The 19,361-nt window shown below is 38.0% G+C and overlaps 1 protein-coding gene across 2 annotated transcripts in view; it reads right to left on the bottom strand.

Moving 5' to 3' along the window:
• Window positions 1-19,361, bottom strand: part of SDK2 (sidekick cell adhesion molecule 2) — a 436,057-nt gene that overhangs the window by 188,689 nt on the left and 228,007 nt on the right. For both annotated transcript variants that reach the window (XM_031965742.1, XM_023502570.2), the window contains exon 3: window positions 1,399-1,505. In XM_031965742.1, coding sequence (XP_031821602.1) covers window positions 1,399-1,505 — 107 coding nt within the window. The remainder of the gene's footprint in view (window positions 1-1,398; window positions 1,506-19,361) is intronic.

Below are 19,361 nucleotides of genomic sequence, written 5' to 3' on the forward strand. Positions count from 1 at the left end.
GAAAATGGTAGAGGCCAGGGATAAAAGGGTAGAAAAACAAGAGGAAAGCTACCTTATTCTAGCTGCATCAGCAAATCTGTTTTGGGTACTATCAAAAGACTATTAGAAGTAATAAAACTGGTCTCTGGGTCTCTTTTGGAATTCTCCCTTAGCATCCCCCAATAGTTCAGTGGAAAGAAGGTCAGAGGATCTCTGAGGTGGATGGCTCTCAGAGGTCATGTAGTCCAACCCACTCCCTATTATAGAAAAGCAAAATGCTCGATTAAATGATCTGCCTAAGTTTAACCAAATGATAAATGAAATGATTGAATTGCTCAGTAAAGACTCAATATCATCATTCTGCTAAGGAATACCTACTCCATAAAGAATTGTTCCAGTGATTCCAGAAATCACCTAGTAACTATGTCTCAAAAATTAGGATCTGTGCATGCTTTTTGATGCTGGCAATATCACTACTAGGTCTGTACCTCAAAATGATCAAAGAAAGAGAAAAATAATCCATGTATAATAAGAAACATTTAAAGTCATTCTTTCATTGGATCAAAGAACTGAAAACCAACAGGATGGTCATCAGCTGGACAGTAACTGAACAAATATAATATAGGAATACAATGGAATTCTATCTTGTCCTAATAAATGACAAAAGGGACAGCCTTAGATAATTTTGTGAAGACTTTTATAAATTGATGCAGACCAAATAGAACCAGGAGAACAATTTATACAATATTGCAAAGATGATCAAAGACTTAAATCTCTGATCAGTGCAAGGATCAACCATGACTCAAGAGGCCTGCTAATGATACATGCTACCCATCTATTGACCAAGAGACTAAGGATTCATGATACAGAAGGAGATATATTCTTGGACATGAGTAGAGTAGAAATTTGCATTACAAGGTTTCTGCCCCAACCCCCAGTAGGGGAGATGGTCTGGTAAAAAATGCTTGTTAATTGAAAAAAAAATCCAAAAATAATTAAAACTTTTTAAAAGAGAAAAAAAGGAATACATGCTCTAGGAGATTAATGGCATCCATTAGCAAGTTCTACCCCCTGGGTCCCATTTTTCTCCCATCTTCAGGTTTTCATTTAAGGCCATAGAGAATTTTATGGTATTGACTGGGCTAGGAGATATAAAAATCAGAAATGTATCAATCTGCAGAGGATAAACATTAATCTATATTGCAGTAAGGGAGATTTTGGTTATACATCAGAAAATTTTCTGACTTGAAAGACTATGAAACAAAAAAGAGGAAGTCAAGTGAAGGCTTTGTCTTTCCTCTCTCAAGCAAAGTTGAGGAGAACCACCTTCCTATGATGATTTGAAGTTAGTTCTGAGTTTGTAGAAAGGCTGATGACTTTTAAACATCCTTCCCTACCCTTGGCTCCAAATTTACTTACATGCCACCTGGACTTCAGTTTGCCGTTGCAGCAAAGCCCCCATCCGGTTGCGTACAATGCAGCGGTAGAACCCAGCATGAGTACGATCCAGACTGGTGATCATGTACCTTCAGGAGAAAAGATGTGGATATAGTCAGATAGTGTTTGTAATGATATCAGATAAACTGGGATCCACTGATGGGAACCTCTAATTATGGGACATCAACTCAAATAAATATAACCTCTACTAGCAGTTTACTATATGTAAGGTACTTAAATGACAGCAGAAGAGCACTTTTCCTTTCTTTGTCAACAAAAGCTTATTTTCAAACATGTTCATGTATAATTTTTCAACATTGACCCTTGCAAAACCTTGTGTTCCAAATTTTCTCCCTTTCCCCCTCTCCCCTAGCTGGAAAATAATCCAACATGTGTTAAACATGTTAAACTCAAGATATGCATACATATTTATACAATTATTTTGCTGCACAAGAAAAATGAGATCAGAAAGGGAAAAATGGGAAAGAATATAAAATGTAAGCAAATAACAACAAAAAGATTGAAAATGCTATGTTGTGATCCACCTTCAGTTCCCACAGTCCTTTCTCTGGATATAGATGGCTCTCTTTATCACAAGATCATTGGAACCGGCCAGAACCATCTCATTGTTGAAAAGAGCCATGTCCATCAGAACTGATCATCAATAATATTGTTGTTTCTATGTACAATGATCTCCTGGTTCTGTTCACTTCACTCAGCATCAGTTCATGTCTCTCCAGTCCTCTCTAAAATCATTCTGCTGATCATTTCTTACAGAATAATAATATTCCATAACATTCATATACCATAGCTTCTTCAGCCATTCTCCAATTGATAGTTATCCATTTAGTTTCCAGTTTCTGGCCACTATAAAGAGGGCTGCCACAAACAGTTTTGCACATACAGGTCCCTTTTCTTCCTTTAGGATCTCTTTGGAATATAAGCCAGTAGAAACACTGCTGGATCAAAGGGTATGCACAGTTTGATAACTTTTTGAGCATAGTTCCAAACTGCTCTCCAGAAAGGTTGGATCAGTTCATAACTCCACCAACAATGTATCAGGGTCACTTAGCTTTTCTTTGTTCATTATATGAGGTATGATTCCTCCTGATTAGGGGGCATGGACTGGGAGAGAAGAGACTCACCTAACATTAGGGTGGGATGTTCCCAAAGAAATAGGTGAATAGCATACTGAACTTAAATTCAAATCCATATTCAGACACTTAGTAGCTATGTGGCCCAGAAAGTCAGGTAATTATCTGCCTTAGTTTTTTCATAATAATATGTTGTTCAGCCATTTTTCAGTTATATCTGATTCTTCTTGGCAGAGATACTGAAGTGGATTTGCCATTTCCTTCTCCAATTCATATTATAGTTGAGGAAACTGAGGAAAACAGCATTAAGTGCTTTGTCCAGGTCATACAGCTAGTGTCTGAGGCCAGATTTGAAATCGGGAAGATGACTCTTCCTGACTCTGTAGTCAGTCATTCTGTGCACTATACCACATACCTCCTCCATAATCACATATTATGATATATTATATATATGCACATATATCACATTATACTAAATATATATGCATATATACTATGATATACATATATACTGAGATGATATGTGAATGCATATATGTATGTGTATATATACATGTACACACATATAATTGTAGTAACTATCTCACAGTATTGTTGTTGAGGGTCAAATGGGATAAGATCTGTAAAGTGCTTAAAACTGTTGTTTAACAGCACAGAGTAGGTGCTTATTAAATGTTTATTATCTCCTTTCTTTCTTCTCCAAAGTACAATTAAGCTTTTGTCCAGTAGCTTATGGAATGATCTATAATGTGCGCAAAGGGAGCAGTAACACTGGTCTCAAGCCCTGGAAGCTCTGTCCAATGGTCTGACATCCAGGCATTTGGTATGTTGCCCCACATTGCCTATCATTTATCCAGCAAAGAAATGAGTGAATGCCTTTCAGCCGCCAGACAGAGCAGCGCTCAGCAAATATTAATTGATGATGTGAGGTGACAAGAGAAGAATCATTTGAATATTTCTCTAAATGCTTCGCGTTCTTAGAATTTGGGTAAATCTGTGGTGGATTTGTGTGAAAGCAGAGGGAATATTTTCAATAATATTTGCTGGTTTTCTCCTTTGTGATTAACTGCAGATCGGGGAAGATCCCTTAGGAGACAGTCCCTGAAAAAAGTTCATGTCACCAGAGGTGTAGCAGAGACTCCCTTAAGACCAGTAGTAAAAAAATTAGCATGGAATAGACTCTCTGCTAAGAAGGGCTGTTAACTATTACCCTAAGCAGGGTAGGATAAATTCTAAAAATCAATTGATCAATGTAAACCCATCATTTTGGGAGAGGGACTTGGCCAAGGTCACACAGTGGATTACATAAAATAATATATATAATAGATAAGTCTCTTGACTCTCAGACCTTTTCACTGCTTTTCTCTAAGAGATCTGCTTAGCCAGGGTGCTCTTGTCCAGCCAGGAGAGTATAGAACCATTTGGCTGCCACAGCACCTTATCGCTGCCTTCTGTTCCAGTCCTTATCTCTCCTCAGCTCCCATGCACAGAAGTGATGATCAAACGATAGGAAAGATACTGGAGCTTATTCAGAATTTCCCCTTTTCTCCTTTAACCAGGCAGGTCTATCCCTGAGCCCTTTCCTGGCTCTGGACGCTATCCCTTCCTTGGGATGAACTCACCAAGAGATGTATAGTTTCTTGGAGATGGGGTGCCATGGTGACTGTGTTTGGGAACTGGCTTGGTGCTGCCAACGGGATGTGGAGAAATGGTGTGGGTGGAAATACTCTAATACTTGAAACTGAATCAAGTTCGAAAAAGTGCCAGGAAGTTAGAGGATCTGTGTTGATGCTGTTGATATATAGCCCTAATGAAATTTTAATAGAAGCATATTTGCTAGGAAGAATCAACTTCTATATTGCCTATAAGGTGAAAAACTCCAAGTCAGAAGTCACAGACAATGGTAATACCCGCTTTTGTGACCTTGCTTCCTTAACTTCCTTCATTCATCCCCGACTGGAAACTGGTGCTGTGGGGATAAGACACTTTGACCTCCCCAGCTCCAGCACGGGGAGATTAAGAGAATAATCAGTTCTGTTTGGCCTGAAAGGGCTTTCCTTTCTCTCTCTTTTCCACTTAGCATCTTAGATTTACAGCTGAAAGGTACCTCGCAGACAATCTAGTCCAAAAGTCTCATTTGAGAAATGAGAAAATTTGGACCCAGAAAGTTTAAGTAAATTCGCCTAAGGTCACACAGGTATTAAGTGGCAGAGTAGAATATGAATCACTGACTTTCTGTTGGCAAATCTAGCCTCTTGCCATTGGGTCACACATTCTCTCCACCAATCTTCCTCCCAGGTTTGCTCCTCTAGACTCTCTCGCTCCAGCCCATTTCTCTTTCCTATATGTTCCCTCTGCCTCTGAGGTCTATTTCTGGCCTGGTAGACAAGATTATTTAAAGCAACAGCTTCCACCCACTACCTTCCTCACTAAAGCAAATTCTCTGGATTCAACCCAAAGTGCAATCCTCCCCTCCCCCAGGTTCCAGAGGGTGGGGAAGAAACATTTGGACAACATGGCAGTTTGCAAATATAAATTACCATATGCGTGCCAAGTAATAAGAACAATAATCTTGGTTATACTCAGAGTGCTCCCTGCTAGGTCACACTTAGCCCAGAACCTTGCTAGACCTAACTCAGGAGGGGAATTTCACTTCTGGCAAAGAAGTTATCCCAGCTAGGTGTTGTGGTGGATGGAATACCAGGTCTGGAATCAAGAAGACCTGAATTCGAATATGGTCTTAGACATTTAGAAAGCTGTATGATCTTGGGCAAGCCATTTAATCTTTTTGCCTAAGTTTCCTCCTCTGTAAAATGAGTAAAATAATCACATCTACTTCTCAGGGTTTTTATGAGGATCAAATAAAATGATAATTATGTAAAGCTCAGCATAGTGCCTAGAATTATTGTCAGTCATTTTTCAGTCATGTCCATCTTCCATGATTCCATTTGAGGTTTTCTTTTTGGCAAAGATACTGGAATGGTTTACCATTTCCGTCTCCAGCTCATTTTACAGATAAGGAAACTGAGGCAAAAAAGGTTAAGTGACTTGCCCAGAGTCACACAAAAATCTAATGTATTTTTTTAATTACACATTCTGAGCTTAACTGTTGCCTCTTCACTGCAGATATACAGACATCTTTGTCTAACAGGTGTTTTGATCCATTCCTTTGCAAGGAATGTGGAAGAGGAAGTGAATTGCTTCTTCCTATCTTTCAATGGAAATACTATAATATTACAACACATCTTGTTTATGGAACAGCTTCTGTGTTGATCTCATTGATAGGGAATTCTTATTCTCATATATCAATTTGAGTCCATTTCTTCTTCTTGTCCTGCCCTACATGAGAATGAAATCATGGGACCTCTTAGTCACCATGTTCAACAACCTTCCTCTGCTCTCATCTGCCTTGAGCCTCCATTCACTGTTAAACCATATTTGAAACTCTCTCTTAGGTTCATCTTTAGGATAATCTTGACCAAATTTTGATTTACTATATAAATGTCAAATATCATTCTCATTATCAGCACCATCATCATTACTATTATTGTTTTTTTACTGCACTCCTGCTGAGATCAAGCAATATTTATGGAGAAATACAAGGGTATGTGTGTAAATATTTAACAATCAGGCTCCTTGAGGAAAAAACATGCGTACCTATTTTTAAAAATTTGCATCATTAATCTTTCTTAAGTTTAGACAACCAACAAAACATTTTGATTTATAGACTGTCAATTTCTGAGGTATAAATGCTCACACAAAAATTTTACCAATCAGCTGTTAATAAGCGAGTCAGAACTGGCTCCAGCACACCCCTGCCATGTCCCCTAAATCCTAACCTAATGTTCTTTCCCATTGCATTTCTAGAACTTAATAATGGGTGCTTTATATAGAGCTTTAACATTTACAAAATGCTTTACATCTATCATTTTCTTTTTTGTCATAACAGCCCTATGAAAAAGGGTATCCTCATTTTACAGATGAAGACACTGAGACTTAAAAGGTTAAGTGACCCTGTTATACTTTTTTTTTTTTTTTTTTTTTTTGCTAAGGCATTTGAAGTTAAGTGACTTGCCAGGGTCACATAGCTAGTAAGTGTTAAGTGTCTGAGGCCAAATTTGAAGGGAAATTTGGAAGAAAGTGAGGAACATTTGAAGAAATATCACCAGGTCATGGTACTGGTCTGATTTTTACTCCAATGTTATATGAAAGAAGATTGAAGGAGATAAAGAATTATCAAGGAGGATGAAAGAGGAGATAGAAGGACTTAGGAGAAAGGACCTGGGAAGAAAATTCAAGAAGGGAAAGGAGAAAGCAGTTGGCAAGACAAAGGCAAGATAAGAAAGAGAAATTAAGTGGGCCACCTGTTGGGTTAAATATATTAAGACAGTAGATTGATTGGTAAAGACATTTGTAGGATGTTGATGCAAGGCAGATGAGGGGTGTGTTTGTGGCATTATGGAAGGGTTATGAAGCTATTAAAAGGTAACCATTGACTAATTTTAACACAGTTCCTAGAGCCAAAGTGAAAACCATCCAAAGTCTTTTGAAATAAAAACAAGGCCAATAATTTCAACTGGGATGGAGAATAGCAGTGACCTTTACTCGGGGTGCTATGTATTTCTGCCATAGTTCAGTGCCTCTTATCTATGTTGCAAATGCGGACTTATTTCCCTTCTAAAGAAGGCAAAGGGACTTGAGTAATTCTTCTATACTTCAGGTTTTAAAGGATAAATATTCCCAAAGGATAAAGTATTCCCAAAGGAGCCAGAAGGGAGCCTTCAAAAGAGGAAGAAGCATCTAAGGGAGAGGAGGGCAGATCTTTGTCACCATGTTGAAGAATGGAAGAATATTATACAGGGAAGAAGTAAAAGGAAGGGACATTGTACATCTAGAGCTCAAGAAGAGATCTGAAACTCTAAAGATGAGAGCTGGATGTTTCTAGGAGGAAGCAGTTGCTTGCCCTCCAAAAATGATATATGGAGCCACAGAAGCTATCAGGTGATCGGTCATTCAACCAAAGTCAAAGGAAGAATCACAGAACAGTCATATAATTGATGATGCCCTGCTCAGAGAGGAAGTTTGTCCATATGATAATCACAGTGGAGAAAACGATTATCTTCCTAGGCATGTATTCATGACAGAGCAGAGATTAGCGGGTACAGGTTGGGCCAAGGGATAAAGGAGAAGAAATTTGACATGAGAATTGAACAGCTGACTAAGATCTTGGTTGAGAATGGGATTCGGACTTTTGAATCATGTCTTAAAAGATAAGAAGAGGGACAGTTGGGTGCACAGTGGATAGATACCAGCACCTCAGGAAGACCCGAGTTCAGATTGAGACTCAGACACTTTTTGTGTGAGCCTAGGCAAGTCACTTAAACCCGATTGCCTCTAAGAAAAAAAGAGAGATAGGAAGAGATATTCCTGGTCAGAGACTGAGATTATCTAACAAAGGCTTGTAAGACTGTATAAACTGGAGTGACATAAGATCACATGTTTTATATTGTAAGGGATCTTAAAGGTTACCAAGTTGAATCTCCTCATTTTGTAAATGAAGTCTCTGAAGCCCCTGGAAATGGAAATGATTTGGTCAAAGGCACACAGCCAATAAATGTGTGAATCTGAATCTGAACCAAGGGGTCTCTGTCAGGGTTCTAATTAATACACCATGATAATGGTCCTAAATATAATCAGTAACATTTTATACTGAAAAGATGAAGGAAAAGATTGCTTCCTTCAAGGAAGAATAGCACTTGAAACACCCTTCAGTTTACAGTTTAAAACCCAAGAAATGAGCCAACAATAAGATCCCAAGGTCTTAATTATCTATACACAAATACTCAAAATTTAGGAATTAAGGAATAGGAACAAGATTTCATCAGCATGGGAACTCCCTCCACCATTCTATATACTGTTAAAAACAGGGGAACATAGTGTGGATTGTTACTGCTTCTGTAGGACCACCAAGTGTATACTATCCCATATCAACAGTCATATTCTCACATTAGAATGTAAGTTCTTTGAGAGTAAGGGTTATTTCATTTCTTTCTTCATATCCTCAGTATTTGGCATAATGATATGCAAACAATGGATGCTTGATAAATGTTTATTGATAGAATCTCAGAGACTGTTAACTAAAAAATAATTCAATCTATAATTTCCCTGAAAAATGATTTTCCTGTCTTTGCTTGAAGACCTCTGGTGAAAGGAATACTCACTTCTTAAGGCAGTCTATTACATTTAGGGAGAGTTCTAATTGTAAGGAAGTTATTTCTTATACTAAGTCTAAATCTGCTACTCTATAAGTTCTATTCATTGCTTCTAGGTAGAAAAAGCCTAATCCTTAGAAGGAAAATCATGACAGCTTACTCAAAAGCAGAGACATCACCTTGCCAACAAAGGTCCATAGAGTCAAAGCTATGTTTTTTCCGATATCAATGTGTGGCTATGAGAGTTGGATTATAAGAAAACTGAGTGCTTTCAAACTGTGATGCTAAAAAGACTTTTGAGAGTCCTTTAGAGAGAAAGAAGATCAAATAAGTAAACATCTAAAGAAATTAATTCGGATTATTCACTGAAAGATCAAACTGAAGCTTATACTTTGGTCACATAATAAGAAAATGGGACTCATTGGAAAAGACCTTGATGTTGGGAAAGATTGAAGGCAAAAGGAAAAGGAAATGGCAGCGGATGAGATGTCTAGATGGTGTCAAGGAAACAGTGAAAATGAAGTTGAGAGATAATGGAAGGTAGAAGGACCTGGAGTGCTGTGGTCTATGAGTTGTGAGGACATGGACCTAACTGAACAAATCCTCTCTTTCCTGGGAGAAGCCTGAAATACCGGAAGACAGCTCTATCATCCTTCCTAAGCCTTCTCTTCCCTAGGTTACAGTCTCTGTTTTGCTCTCTTATCAATAGTTGAACAACAGTACATTGTAGTCTCAGTCCTATAATCTGATTTGCTTTGTTGTTCCTGCTCATTCCTTGGGATATAGGGGTTGAGTAATATGAGAGAAAAAGGGGGAGAAGGGACAAAAATGTTCTTTCTGCCTTTCCCAAAAATTTTGATTTTTTTCTTTCTTTAACCCTATAGGGCCCTGCTGGCTTAGATAAACCCACCTATCCCTAGATGAGGAGTGAAGTTTAGGGTACAGAGCAGGAGGAGATAACAGGCTGAAGCAGCAGGACTGATAATTGGATTCCAGGAGACAAGAGAGGCGGAGGGGAGAAAATAACCACCTAACAAATGTGGCATCTTCACACCCACATGAAGGAAACATACAATGCCCTTTTTGGTTCTAGTTCTTGAATGTCACAGCTGATATTTAAAATGATTCTTACTCACATTAAATAAGATATTTCAATTCCACGAAGCTGTCAGGAGCTGATGCGGACACCAGAAATAATAGGCAGACTCTCCTTGTATTGTCCTCATTAATAAATCATATACCCAGAGATGCAGGCTGTGATGCACTCACACAGTGGAGTGCATGCACCCACATGGACATACATAACCACATATAAATGAATATATTCAGGCCCATACATACAATGTATGCATATACTCAATCGATCATTCACAAATTCATACAATCTCTTCACTTTCTCTCACCCAGTCATGCAGACAAGTTCATTCGGATGCAAATTGGGAAAATATACACAAGCATAAACTATGTGTGTCAATGAATGAAAAAGCAGTTATTAAGCTTATTACATGCAGAGCACTGAAAATACAAATAAAAAGTCAAGACAAGTGCTTCTCTCAAGGAAGTGAGACCACCTTTAGAGGAATTTTTGGATACAAGTCAGATGAAAAAGCTCACAATGGTCCTAGGGTCTTGTAGCAGGTAATGGCAATGCCTTCCCTCTAATGTAATTTCCATTGGGAAAAAAAATATTAATTACAGTTGTTTAAAATTTGACAATCCCAAGGATTTTGGTGGCAAAACCTTGCTTTTCTGTATTTTCCAGCATCTGTGGCTGCTGAGGAGGAAACTGCAGCACCTCTAGCAGCAGTTGTCAGGGCACATGGTTTCTCCTCTAGATGATGGCTACAAAAAATGGGCTGGAAGCAAGTTTGTGTTCTGGGGAATGGGAGGAGTAGGAAGGGATGACTTTGCTCTTCCTAGAGCCCTTGGATTTAACTGCCCATTGGTGGCCATTGGTGATGGTTGGACTTGATGGTGCTGGGGATGATGGACACCTCCTCTTTTGGATTGCTTTCACTAATGGTAGGCTTGGGGAGGCGGTTAGGTTATAAGGAAATTTGGTGGTTGGAGGAGAAACATTGGTATTACTATTCTCAGGGCTCTTGGACTCAGAAACCTATGCTGCTCCCACCAGAATCTGCAGGGAGATGGTGACTGAGATGCTGGTACAATTTGATCTGCCTGGCATATGTCATCACCTACTTGTCTCTGAGATTGACTTAATATCTTACCTTAGGTTAGCTTGCTTGTCCTGATGGATATTCTTATTTTTAGCATTCCTTTCTTTTAAATTTTCAGTTCCAAATTCTCTCCCTTCATTTCATTCCTCTCTACCATTGAGAAGGCAAGTAAAAATAATACATATGAAATCACCCAAGCAAATTTCTACATTAGTCATATTTAAAAAGGCAAAAACTAAAGAAAGTAAGAAAATTACACTTTACTTTGCACTCAGAGTTCATCTCTCTGGAGGTGGAAGGCACTTTTATATCACGAGTCTTCTGGAACTGTCTTGCATCATTCCATTGATCATAGTAGCTAAGTCCTTTAACAGTTGTTCATCATTACATCATTGCTGTTACAGTGGACAATTATTTCCCAGCTCTTCACTTTGCATCAGTATGCTTTTGTTTTTTTTTTGACACCCCCTTTCTTATCATTTTTTATGGCACAATAATATTTCATCAAAATCACCTGCCACAACTTGTTTAGCCATTTTCCAATTGATGAGCATCCCCTTCTTTTCAATACTTTGCAACCACAAAAAGAGCTGCTATAAATATTTTTTTATTCCTTACCTTCTTTAAGGTAAGACCTAGTAGTGGTACTGTTACATGTATGCCCAGTTTTGTGGGCATAGTTCTGAATTGTTCTCTAGAATGTCTGAACCAAGTCAAAACTTGACAAAAAATTTATTAGAGTACTTATTTTCCTCCATCCACTCCAGCATTTGTCATTTCTGAAAGGTGTGAGGTGATATTTCAGAACTTAGAGAATGCATCATCTTTCCATATCAGAATGTACAGTTTAACTTTATTGAATGCTTACTCTTTCATTTTTATCTTTTTATGCTTAAGTCTTGTGTTTGAATGTCAAATTTTTTATTCAGCTCTGGTCTTTTCATTAGGAATGCTTGAAAATCCTCTATTTCATAAAAATTCATTTGCCCTCAGAAGGGTTAAATTCCGTTTTGCTGGGTGTATTATTCTTGATTGTAATCCTAGCTCCTTTGTATGCTAGAAAATCATATTTGTTCCTTTAATGTGGAAGTTGCCAAATTTTGTGTTATCTTTGTGTGGATATAAGATATTTGGACTTTTTTCCCCCGGATCCTTGCAATATTTCCTCTTTGAAGTGGGAGCTCTGGAATTTGACTAAAGTATTCCTGGAAGTTTTCATTTTGGGATATTTTTTAGAAGGTAGATTCTTTCAAATTCTATTTTGTTCTCTGGATCCAAGATAATGGGATAGTTTTCCTTGATAATTTCTTGAAATGTGATATGTAGATTCTGACTCTCTCTCTCTCTCTCTCTCTCTCTCTCTCTCTCTCTCTCATCATAGTTTTCAGTACTCTAATAATTCTTAAATTATTTCTCTTCAATTTATTTTCCAGATTAGTTGTTTTTCTGATTAAATATATTACTCCTTTATTGTTTTGATAGTTTTATTGTTTATAGATTTCTCATGGAGTCATTAGCTTTAACTTTTCCAATTCAAATTTTTAAGGAATTATTTTCTTCAGTGAGCTTTTGCATAATTTTTTCCCTGATCTGGTCAATGTTGCTTCTTAGAGAGTTCTTTTTTCAGTGAATTTTTGTGCCTCTTTTGCCAAGCAGTTATTTTTCTTTTCACAAATTTCTTACATCATTTAAATTTCTTTTCCCAATTGTTCCTCTACCACTCTTATCATTTTGTTTACCTATTCCAGGAATTCTAATTGGCATTTTTCTTTGAGGCTTTTTTTTGTAGTAGTTTTCACACTGTCTTCTTCCGAATTTGTTTTGTTGTTTCCTGATACTATAGTAGCCTTTTACATTCAAGTTACATTCAAGTTTACATTCAAGTTTTTCATTGTTTGCTCATTTTTTCCTAGCTTATTTATTGACTTTGTATTAAAGTTGGGTTATGCTCACTTCAGAATGGGGAGACATTATCCCAAAGTTTGGGCTTTTCTATGTTGTTGTTTTCAGAGACAGGTATTTAGGTATTTAGGTGTTTCTAAAATGTTGTAATTCAGGGAGAGGTTGTGATCACTGCTTCTCTTGGTCTGAACTCTGGTCTTTACTCAGGACCAGCCCCTGTTTCCCTGCTAGTGCTCCTTTTGACCCTGGAATTTTGACTAGATTTCTTATTCTCCTGAAATCACCAGTGCTAATACTTCTTTTGATCTTAGAATTGTGACCAGGGTTCCTACTCCCTTGTGAAAATGAGAAGTGCTCTTCTCTGCCCTGGAACTCTGACCCCAGAAGTACTTATGGGCAATAGAGTTGCCAATCACCATCAGTTGAAAACAGTGCCAGCAAAAGGTAATCCCTAAAAAAAAGCAATCCTTTTTTTTTTTTTTAAACCAGTTCCCAGACCACCTGTCCTCCCCTTAACATCTTTTGGTTGAGAATTCCCAAAGTTGTTGCTAATGTTGTATCCACCTCCAAGGACCATACTTGGTACTGTCAAATTGTTCTCTGGGCTGGCATCCTCCTAGTGTCATAGACCTCTCCTTCTGATCTCTTTAGTAGTTTTATCTGAAAAAATATTTCACTCTAACCTCTTGTTGGTTCTGCTACTCCAAAATTTGATTTGAGGAGTTAACTTTACAGTTGTTTGGAGGGAATGTTGGTTTAGTTCATTTGGGCTGCTGCTTTTATTCCACCATCTTGGCTCCTTTCTTGATGGATATTCTTTAGGAATCCCTTAACAAGAATATATTTAGATCTAGAGGGAATCTTAGAGGCCATCTAGTCTCACTCCCTCATTTTGCACATTAGGAAATAGGTCCAGGGATAAAATGAGAGTGGAATAGGGGGAAATACAGAGAGAAATTTAGATGATATAAACACAAAAGATATCAATAAGATTTTTACAAAAGAATGCAAAGTCTTCAAAGATAGGGACTTTTATTTTTGTCAATGCTTATTGCAGTAGATGCTTAAGATTGACTAATTAATGGTTGTAAAATGCTTCATAAACTGAAAAGTGCTATATAAATGCCAGTTACTATGATTATTTCCATGAATAAGTAAGAAATCTCCAATGACAGTTGGAAATGTAAAATGACTTTGTAGCAAAGAATAACAGTGACATCTCTGTCCAGAATGATCCAAGAGTAGCTCTGCCCAGAATCATAGGGGTGGACCAGATCACAATTTGCAAAGCACTGAGCTGTGACATTTGGGCACATTGAAAAAAAACACTTTGTTATTTTGAGGCATCCTCAGTTTCTTCATTCCCTTTTAGATGGCTTTTGACAGGAAGGGTGGTAGATGTTGGTAACCTTGGTAAAGACAAAGGAAGATGGCTGAGGAATGGGTATGTAATTCCTATACACATATTGTTATCTCCAAGCAATTTTGCCTACTCTCTGATCTCCTACCACCACCAGCACTTAAACCTTGGACTTTAGGCTTCACTTGATCAATGTTCACCTTATTTTACCTATTCTCAGCCCAAGCATGACTACTGGGTCATCTCCAAGCACAAATACCCTGTGTTCATCCTACTTCCATCAACTGTTTTATGACTCTTGTTCTTGTATGTATTGTCTTTTCTTATTAGAATTTAAATTCCTTGAAGGCAGTCTTGCTTGCTAGCACATATAACTAGCTCTTAGCATAATACCAGGCACATAATAAGAAATAATAAATGTTCTTCTTTCTTCCTCTCCTCTCCTCTCCTCTCCTCTCCTCTCCTCTCCTCTCCTCTCCTCTCTTCTCCTCTCCTCTTCTCTTTTCTCCTCTCCTCTTCTCTCCTCTCTTGTCTCCTTTCCTTTTTCTTTTCCTTTTCTTTCCTTTCCTTCTTTTTCTCTCTCCCTCCTTCTCCCTTCCTCTCTCCCTCCCTCTTTTATCTTTCTCTCTCTCTTCTATTCCTTCCTTCTTTACTATATCTTTCTACATATCCTTCTTTCCTTCCTTGCTATCTCTATCTATATAATGTACTATGGAATATACAGATGTCTGGCTTCATTTATCCCTTTATCTACAGAATCACAGAATAACTGAAGGTGGGGGCTGAATCAACTAGCTAGCATTCTATATATATAGAATAGATATTAGATATATATATATCTATATCTATATCTAATATATATAGATATATATATTATATATCTATATCTATATATCTATATAAGATATATAGATATATATAGAATAGATATTATAGATAAGAAAACTGAGATCTAGAAAAGTGACAATGACTTACTAAGGGTCAATGAGCTCTTGCTGAGGATCTTTAGTGGATGCATATTTAGTGGATGCATCCTTTACTAAAGGCTTCTTCTTATGCCTCAATTTTTGGAATCCTTGAAGGTTTTCCAGTGGTGTACGACCTTTTAAGCTAAAAAAGTTTCCAATATGATTCTGGCATTGAACTTGAGGTTTATAGCTCATGTTATATGAGTAAGCTATCTGAGCTATCCCAGGTTTTCAGAGAGATAACTAGATATGTATCTCTAAGCCAAATTACCTAACAAACTATCAGCGTAATTTGTAGGGACTACATATTTATTTAGTAAGGGAGAATTTGTGTTCAGGTATGCTATGAAGGCCATTCCTTACTTTATTATTTCCTGTTCAAGATGTGAAATTCCCTCAATAGGTCACCTCTTTGGAAAGGTTAGAATTTATTTTATCATTCTCTCCCCCTTCCAGTATTAAATTCTGAGAAGTTTTATCATCAGAAGGGCCACATTCTTGTTGTTCAGCCATTTCAGTTGCGTTCAATTCTTCTTGACCCTATTTAGAGTTCTTGTGGTAAAGGTACTGGAGTGGTTTGTCATTTTTTTTCCCAACTCATTTTATAGATGAAAAACTGAGGCAGAATAAATGACTTGCCTAGGGTCAGATAATTAATAAGTGTCTGAAGATTTGATCTCAGGAAGATGAGTTTTCCTGACTTTAGGCCTGATATTCTCTCTGCTGTGCCATTTAGCTGCCCCTAGAAGAGCCATAGCAACTCATAAAAGGATCATCCACTAAAATGTACTGGGCAGTGCAGGGGCATATGTATAATTTTGATATTGGGTAAGGATGAGACAGGTGGATTACTTGCGCTTCAGAAGCATCAAAAGCTGATCAGATATTTCCAGTAAATGAGCCTTAATAACAAGAGAAGGGCTGGTATTGGGGCTACCTAGAGAGGGGTAAACTAGTTCAGGTTAAAAAATGAGCACGTAAGTCTTTCATACTGATTAGCTATGAGCAGTTGCTGTAATTCCTGCCTGAGCAAGGTAAGGGGATGTGGTACCAATGGCCAATCAACTAACCAAACAAGCAATGATACTCTGGTGTTGTGATTTGTAACCACTAATAGAAGTATTCACAGTGATGGAAATATTTAAGTACTATGTGCAAAAACACCACATGAGATGCCGTAGGAGACACAGAATATAATAAAACCCATATTCCTGCTCTTAAAAAGCTTATACAAGGACATATCCAGGGTCCTGGATTTTGTAAGCTTAGTTGGCTTTGCAACCTGTGTGTATGTATCTGTGTAGAAAATATCTCCCAGCTATTTCCTCTTCTCTCTCCCCAAGGCTTCTACATCAGTGCAGGTCTTCATTTCTGAACTAATGGAATAAGCTCCTACCAGACCTTTCTGCCTCCCCTCCTTCACCTTTCCTTATTACACTGCTAGAATCTGTACTTTATACCGTTTTTGTGCATATATCTGGTGATTCCCTGTCTTACTATTACCTGTATCTCCCAATAGCTTCCAGGATAAACTTCCTCTTTTGAGGTACTCCATAATCTGATTCCATTCTACCTTCATGCTCTTTTTTCATATCAATTTTCTTCTATGTCTTCTATGGGCAACCAAGTGGCACAGGGGATAGAATGACAAATCTGGAATCAGAAAGAGGCATCTCTCTGAGTTCAAATCCGAACTTAGACACTTACTAGCTTTGTGACCCTGGACAATTCATTCAGTTTCCTCATCTGTAAAAAGAGCTGGAGAAGGAAATACCAAACTACAACATCTTTGCTAAGAAAACCCAAAATGGGGTTATTAAGGGTTGGACATGACTGAAAAAAGAATGAAAAACAAACGTCCTCTATGTTCCAGTCAACTGTTTCTCAAGCTTTGTGTTCTCTCACCTTCACATCTATGCTTACACAGTACCATATACCATAACTTCTTCAGACTAACAAGCCTATTGCCTTCCTTTTTACTCTTTAAAGATAAATTCATAAGACAACTCCTCAGGTGAGAGGTTCCTAATTATACTTTACATAGAAGTTTGCTTCGCGCAAAGTTCACAAATAACCTTGTTCTGACTCCTCTAATAATACACTTAATATCTAATATTTAGGTAGTAATTATTTGAGTGTGTTTCTTTTTTTTCGGAGGCAAGCAGGATTAAGTGTCTTTCCCAGGGTCTTACAGCTAGTAAGGGTCTGAGGCTGAATTTGAACTCAGTTGTTCCTGACTCCAGAACTGGTGCTCTAGCCACCTCACCACCTAGCTGCCTGCCCTGAGTATGTTTCTTAACTGTATCTGGTACATAACAGTGGTGACTTGACTTGTTAGCTAGTGTACTGTAAGCTCCCTGGGAGCAGGAACCCCTATCCTTTTTCTATTTGGTATGTCTCTTAGCACTTATGACTGTACACAGCAGGTGCTTCAACAATTCAATTCAACATTAATTAAATGTCTATGGTATACTAGGCAGTGGGTATACAAAGACAAAAATGAAAGTCCCAGACTTGGGGAATTTATATCCTATTGAAACATATAACATGTATTTAGATAAAAGTCACACTCTTTGGTCTGGAGTGAGAAAAACTCATTTTTGTGAGTCCAAAAATGGCTTCAGACACTAGCTGTGTGATCCTAAGCAAGTCACTTAACCCCATCTGCCTAAAATAAAGAATAAAAGAGAAAGAAAAAGTTTGTGACTAAATACATAATGATAATTAGTGACAGACATATAGCATTTACAAACTCTTTACATGCATTTGGTTTTTCATCTTCACAGAAACTCCATGGCAAAAGGTACTAATATCCTCACTTTATAGCTGAGGAAAATGAGGTTTAGAGAGGTTGTAATATTCTCATGATCATATAGAAGGTTTATGTCAAAAGCTACATTCAAATCTAGGTCTTCTTGATTTCAAGTCCAGCCCTTTATTCATTCCACTGGGTTGTCTCAGACTAGTCTGAAGAACCATGAAGGCTATGATTTCCTTGGAGAGAGAAATCACTATGGGCTGGGCTTCTAAAGTCCCCTTTTATCTTGGCAAAACTGTAGCTGTGTAAATGCCAGATTGAAATAAATGGACCAAATGACTTCTCTGGTACTTCCCTACTGAATGATTGCCTGCATTTCTGCCAGCTTTCAGTGGGTACCTTCGGTACCACATAATCCTTCTTTAGATGGGAGCTCTCTCTGGATTCTTGGCTCTCAGCTATCATGGCCCAATCACTCAGAAGGACTTCAACTTCCATTCTTTTTTTTTTTTTTTTTTAATTAAAGCTTTTTAGTTGCAAAACATATGCACGGGTAATTTTTCAACACTGACCTTTGCATAGCCTTGTGTTCCAAATTTTCCCCTCCTTCCCCCCACCCCCTCCCCTAGATGACAAGCAATCCAACATATGTTATACATGTTAAAATATATGTTAAATCCAATATATGTAAACATAGTTATACAATTCTCTTACTGCACAAGAAAAATCAGATCAAAAAGGAAAGAAAACAAAATGCAGCAAACAACAAAAAGAGTGAGAATGCTATGTTGTGATCCACACTCAGTTCCCACAATCCTCTCTCTGGGGGCAGATGGCTCTCTTCATCACAAGATCACTGGAACTGGTCTCAATCATCTCTCAGCTCCCATTCTTTAGTAATATACTGTGCCCACTTTGGCCAAGCTCCACAGTAACAGCTCCAGCTTCTTTATTCTGTCAGCCTCAGGATCTCTGGCATCCCCATACCCTGGGGGCCCTCCTTCCTCAACCAGCTTTAGGGGACAAGGAAAGAGTTTTCACTGCCTCTACAACCCTTTCTCCTTTGCTGGTCCAGCTCATCAACTCTCTGATGGGAGACACCACCAAAGGCTTAATTAGGAGGCTGTTCTGCCCAGCCTTTGGGGGTATGAGGCCATTAAAGTCTGCTTTTCCCCTTTGTACACAGAATGGATGAAAATAGCCTTAAAAAAACAAATCAGTTTTCCTGCTTAGCCTTGCCCACCAGTGATTAACCAAATCAAAGGGGGAGGCTTTGCTCCTGGAGGGTTGATTCCACTGAGGCTTTTTATCAGTTTATTTTAATTTGGCTTCATTTTTGTTCTCCCTCAGCATGAAGAAGATCAGGGCTGATTTCAGACCTGTGCCAGAAGCCTAGGACAAAGGAACCGTGGAGGGCTCTAGTACCCCTATAGTTGAATGGGATTTTTTTTTTAATTTCAGGGTAGAGAAA

The sequence above is a fragment of the Sarcophilus harrisii genome, chromosome 4 (genome assembly GCF_902635505.1).
Source record: "Sarcophilus harrisii chromosome 4, mSarHar1.11, whole genome shotgun sequence".
NCBI classification, from domain to species: domain Eukaryota; kingdom Metazoa; phylum Chordata; class Mammalia; order Dasyuromorphia; family Dasyuridae; genus Sarcophilus; species Sarcophilus harrisii.